Genomic DNA, 6,327 nt, shown 5'->3' with positions numbered 1-6,327 from the left:
TTAGGAATGCAATGGCCAATCAGAGGAGTTCAGATGAGTCATCGTTGAAACTCATCAGTTTTGTTGAGTGCGCGCGCGTTCGCTGACTGAATTCCGGACTCTTGCGAATTCTCTCATCATAAACAACAAAGCGCAGATGTACGTACAATGTAAGTAAGAGATTGATTTCACAGTGTATACAGATTCAGTGATTATAAGGATAGTTTTTTTTTTTTGAGAGTGCTTAAACTCGCGATAGATTAATGTTACTGATAATGTCACTTTCTATATATAATTTATTCGCTGTTTGAATAACCGTGGAAAGGAAACGTTATATACTTATCCAATTCTATGCAATCACGTTAAATACAAATTCAGTCCCATTAAACTTTTTTTAGCCTACATGACACTCATGTCTTGTTCTTGTCTAAAAAGACAGGTTTATGATGTTTAATACATTTGGCTGCTTTTAGCCTTACCCTGGAGGTGGTTCACCCTCCGCCTGATACAGCCATACAGTGCTCTGGGTAAATACATCCACATCCCGACCCCCCGCTCCCCCCACTGGTACAGTCCAACCGGGAGCGCAAAACAGAGAAGTGGAAAATCAGAATAATGAGTCATTTTTTATGTTAGTTAAAAAATCAGATTCGGGCGCAACAACCCAAACTCGTAAAATTGAAAATAAAAATAAGCGACAATTATCCGTTTGTAAATTTCTCCAAAGAAATTGAAAATGAAAGTTTGAAGCCAACTTTTCATTTGGTTCATTTTGATGGTGCGAATTGAACAAAGAACTGCAAAGGGTTACATGGACCAGAACCAATCAGCTGTGCCATGTGATGTTGTCATTAGGTCAGATTGAGTTAGATCTATCGGACTGCGCCATCTAGAGTTTCATGCCAGAACTTTGTATTTATCCATACACATATAACTAATTTTTTGGGCTGTTCTCAAGAGGAAGCTGTGGTGTTATTGTATGTTGCAGCCTGCTTAAACATATTCCAGTCAGTGGTGTTAAAATATTCTACGTAAAAATAAGTAAGTAAGTAAGTAAATAAATAATAAAGCCATTATTGAGGTGTAATACAATTTTGATGATCTTGAACAGTGGTGTACTTCTGTTGTATAATGTAAATAAAAAGACTGATGAAATAGGACAGATGAAATCATGTATTTTAGTAAAATGAATCCAGTGAGACTAATGATCATTACAGTCTGAATAGACTATAGGAATGGAACATTTAAAGTGGTCATCGGAATCAAAATTCACTTTTACACAGATGCTTGGCAAAGTGACATCACACAGACACAGGCACAGGCCGCTCCCATGATTGTTGATTGACACTGGTGTTTTCCCTTAGCTCCGCCCTGAGTGAGCTGTAATCAGTCCGCCATTGTTTCAACGCAGGAGCAGATGTAGACAAGAATGGCTCCTAAGCGATTGAGGTGTTCTGTTTTTGGATGTAATAATGAACATAGCAGTCGTCATTTACTCCCGACATCTGAGCCGCTGAACTCGCAGTGGATTAAATTGTTTCTGAAGGGAATGCGCCCCCAATCTACATGATTGAGGTGTTCTGTTGTTGGATGTAATAATGAACATAGCAGTCATCATTTACTCCCGACATCTGAGCCGCTGAAGACACAGTGGATTACTTTTGTTTTTAAAGGGAATGCGCCCCTGATCTACCTAAATGCGTTTATGTTCACACGAAATATTCGTGATCCAGCTTCACCTACAGAAGAAGTGAGTATAAATGTTTTTATGAATCTTTGCAAATCGCCTTTCCTAATAATGTGCTAGTTAGCAAGTTCCGCGGCTAAAGTTTACAGTCTCAGAGAACGGCTCATCACACCACTGAAGAGAGAGCAGAGCTCATTAGCATTTTAAGGGACATGCACCGAAACGACAAGCTGTGAACAGAGCTGTTTTTGACAAGGTAAAAAGGGTATTTTTTCACACTACCATTGAGAAATTTTAACTAAAATATGTTATATACTTTTCTTTAAGACCCTAGAGAATCATATCAACTTGTGGAAAATGATCATCCGATGACCCCTTTAAGAGTAAAAGGAGTGTAAAATGCATGAAAATAAAAATGTCATAATAAATATTACATAATGCCACAATGCAAAAAATATCTTGGTACTAAAGTAGGATTAATTTAGGATTTATAAAACAATTTCACTTTTTGTTCAGTTGGTTTCCTGGATTAATTGATTGATGGATGGATTGATTTTCCAGAATAACCCTGCTAACTCATAAAGTGTGAGAGACCACAAGCATGAAACGGAGAACAGTTGAAATTTGATGCAAAGAAAATGAGTTGGGCAAATGGAAAGCGGACTGTGAGTGATGATTTAAGGGGCATGGATTTGCACTCTCTGACTGATAAATCTGTTGTGGGTATGCTTTCTTGCTCTTGGATCTGCACAAGGTTTCCACGGAGACTTGTCACTGACCAGAGCACGAGCACTGTTCACTGGAAAGAGACAAAGCCAGCATCCTGCTGTTAGTTTGAATGATTAATGTGTTCACGGCCAGTGAGAGCACTCCAAATGCTCAAACATCTTTGTGTGTTCCTGTGCAATGGCAAGGAGGCTGTAAAGGTTGATGCAATGCTATGTGTGCTTTAGAATCAATAAAATGATATCTAAAATACTAAAGCTACGTTTTGTCTGTAGATATGGCTTGAGACCCTCTGTCGATGGGGGTATTTATTATTGTTAGCCATGTGAAAATCTTAAACCTAGAGGGCATGCAGGAAATGATTGCGCTTTTCTTTGGAACTACTGACCTGCTTATGTTTGTATTGACTTATTTTATTGTTAATATGCTTACGACTGTAAAGCAGCATATTCCATAGATTAACTTGTTTACTAGTAATGGTGCATTTAGCATAGCTCAGATGCTCTGTTTCCACAAATTGAACTAAATTATATGTAGATATAGACTGCTAAATATTAACTGGGCTCTTCAGAAAAAAAGGACCCTTTGCGAACATATAAAGTAAGCCCAGTGCATATCATTTTGTCATTAACACATAGTGACGTGTAGCCATCGCTGAGGCTTAATTATCAACTCAAATGCAGCAGCAGCAATTACAGCTGTATTATGAGGCGCTGTCATGTGTCGAGAGCCCACTCACCGTCACTGACTGACGCCAAGTGTGTGGGTTTGAATTATTTTCTCATCTTCATCATCCTCACTGGAAGCCGACATGCAGTTTTTTGCTCAGGTCAGAAATGCTTGTCTTCACCTCTGAAGTTCATGAAATCAGTATATTTACAATAAATGGGAGTATGTGTATTGTTTTATGGATTTTATTAACATATGCCAAATATCAAACTCGGGCTAGGCACATAGCCTACACAAACACAGAAGAAAACACTTGGTTGTTGTGTAGTCCTGTCCTGTTTCATCCAAAGTTGGATATGGCATATATACCTATAATGTCCCTAACATCCATTGCATTTAACAATGCTCAGAAGAGGATGTATATAAAAAAAAAAGTCAGGTTTTATTATGATATAACGTTGGAACTTTGACACAGTGATGCAATTTATTTGCTTAAACCTGATTATTTACCAAACCTGCGCTGTTTGCCACCATGTTCATAAGACAAGATATACACTTCTTGCTGTTTACTGTACATTTGTGTTTGCATCTTTTCTTGTATGGTAAATGTACACATACTAAGAACACAAATGTAAAATAAATGTATGCCGTATGACTGCAGTATTGTGATGTTATAAAAAGTCTAAAAAGACATGAAGGTCAACATCAGTCCTTCAGCTCAGAGCTTGCTTTAATGTTGCCTTTTACACATAAGAAATTTTCTCTTTCCTCTGTCCCTCCCTCACTCACTCCCTCCCTCCTCGCTTTCATTCTTTCTCACACACCCACACAGAAACAGTCAAATCCACAGGCAGAGTGAGAGCGAAGGATGAGGCATGACACATAAAAGAGAAAAGCGTTTATTTTCGCATTGCTTTAGCACTGCGTTTTTCTTTTTTTTTTCTCTATTTCTGGTTCTCACAGCCCTCAGGTTATTTTTTGGATGCTGATATGAAGATGAAGGTCTGTATGTCTTTCATTTGAATTTCTGTTGTATCTTTACAGTGATGTTATAGAAACAGGCTTCCAATACCTATTTAAACATGGTCTCTACTGTATCCTCTAACGGATTTGATCTAATAGCACGATATTGGAAATCATTGTAGCTGTATGGTTTTCTTATATTTGAACACTTTATTCAGGCTCTTTCTTTTTCTCGTTTTTCCTGTTGACGCGAAAGACCAAATTAAGGTTCATGTTGTGTGCAAGTGAAGTGTGATGTCACAATGACGTCTTGTATGTTATAAGATTGTATAATGTGTAATGTGAGAGTAATGTGGGAGCAAGCTCGCAGGTGCTCGAATTATCAAGGATTTTAACGATTTAGAATTTATCATGGGTTGATTTTTTTTGCATGGATGACGTTACTGCAGATAATAACATTAGTATTAAAAACATTGTTTTTACTTTCTCAGCACCATGCATCAAATGTGTGCTCAAACATGTTTTAAAGACTTTTAAAAGATTACAGACTACGTCTTTTAAAATATTTTGATGCATTCAGATGGCTTTGTCTTCTATGTGCTGTGTAGTTTGAGATATTGTAACATCCATACAACAAAACCAGTTTATTTCGATTTGTTTTCTGGAAAAAATAAAAAATAATATTAAAAAATAGCAGTTGCACAATAAATTACATCACCATAGGAGAGTTGTAATTGACAATAAATTATATATATATATATATATATTTTTTTTATTTTTTTTTTTTTACCAAAAAATATTTTTCCTGAATATTTAGAATCAAAATTTAGGTGGTCATCAAGCTGTAAAGGATAACTTTATCTGTCTAAATGTTGTTTACGTTCAGTGAGAACCCTCATTGCATTTACAGGAATGTTGCATAATCAGAAAATTAGTTGGTTAAATTTCCATGCAGGCAATTTCAATACATATGATTTCAATACGTTGTCAGTGTGCGCACATTTATTGAGCATTTGGCCAGCTACTGCATAACTAAAACAACTTAATCATCACATACTGAATATCAACAGTGTATGTTTGTGAACTGAAAATGAAATGCATGCAAGGGTCTGTGATATCAGCATCTGTAACTGTGTAACGTGTTACATCTGCATTTCTCATTCCTGTCTGTCTGTGTCTTTCTGCAGTGATTAATGGTATGAAGTAGTGATATGGCTCTGGATATGGAGAGGACGGTCTCTAAAATCATGTTTGACTTCCAGAGGAACTCAACTTCTGATGATGACTCTGGCTGTGCACTAGAGGAGTACGCTTGGGTGCCACCTGGCCTCAAACCTGAACAGGTAGGTTCATGTCAGCATGTCAGTCTTTTTCAACTGAAGGATGGTATTCCATAAGCAAAATGCTAAAGGCAAAAAATGTTGGGCAGGTTTTGGTTCTGTCATGAATTTGGTATTACATATAATCATTATACTGTAATAATACTATAATATAAAAATTATAAAATCACATTTTTCATAATTATAGAATTATTTGTTTCCTTTACATCGTTTGTTTATTTTGTTAGGCTTCTTTTGTAAGCATAAGCATGTGTGTGTGAGTGAGTGAGTGCGTGAGCGAGAGAGTGAGAGTGAGTGAGTGCGTGCGCGAGAGAGTGAGTGTGAGTGTGTGTGCGCGAGAGAGTGAGTGTGTGTGCGCGTGTGTATGTGTGTGTGAGAGTGAGTGAGTGTGTGCGCGAGAGAGTGAGAGTGAGTGAGTGCGTGCGCGAGAGAGTGAGTGAGTGTGAGCGCGCGTGTGTATGTGTGCGTGAGAGTGAGTGAGTGCATGCGCGAGAGAGTGAGTGTGTGTGTGTGCGTGCGCGAGAGAGTGAGTGAGTGAGTGAGTGAGTGGTGTGTGTGTGTGTGTGTGTGTGCGTGCGTGCGTGTGTGAGAGAGTGAGTGAGTGTATGCGTGTGTGTGTGTGAGAGTGAGTGTGTACGAGAGAGTGAGTGAGTGAGTGTGTGCGTGTGTGAGAGAGTGTGTGCGTGTGTGAGAGTGAGTGAGTGTGTGCGAGAGAGTGAGTGAGTGTGTGCGAGAGATTAAGTGAGTGTGTGTGCGCAAGAGTGAGTGCGTGTGCGCAAGAGAGTGAGTGCGTGTGTGTTCGTGTGAGTGTGTGTTCGTGTGTGTGTGAGAGAGAGAGAGAGAGAGAGAGTGTGTGTGAGTGTGAGAGAGTGTGTGTGAGAGTGTGCGTGAGAGTGTCTGTGTGTGTGTGTGTGTGTGTGTGTGTGTGTGTGTGTGTGTGTGTGTGTGTGTGTGTGTGTTTTT

The 6,327-nt window shown here is 38.6% G+C and overlaps 1 protein-coding gene across 1 annotated transcript in view; it reads left to right on the top strand.

Moving 5' to 3' along the window:
* Positions 1–6,327, top strand: part of LOC107704215 (prickle-like protein 2) — a 130,574-nt gene that overhangs the window by 81,130 nt on the left and 43,117 nt on the right. The window contains exon 3 of the mRNA XM_016507101.1: positions 5,212–5,367. Within this exon, the coding sequence (XP_016362587.1) occupies positions 5,236–5,367 (132 nt within the window). The 5' untranslated portion in view covers positions 5,212–5,235. The remainder of the gene's footprint in view (positions 1–5,211; positions 5,368–6,327) is intronic.

Source organism: Sinocyclocheilus anshuiensis, unplaced genomic scaffold, assembly GCF_001515605.1.
Source record: "Sinocyclocheilus anshuiensis isolate Anshui unplaced genomic scaffold, SAMN03320099.WGS_v1.1 scaffold1686, whole genome shotgun sequence".
Classification (NCBI taxonomy): Eukaryota; Metazoa; Chordata; class Actinopteri; order Cypriniformes; family Cyprinidae; genus Sinocyclocheilus; species Sinocyclocheilus anshuiensis.
This window is presented reverse-complemented; position numbering and strand designations above follow the sequence as displayed.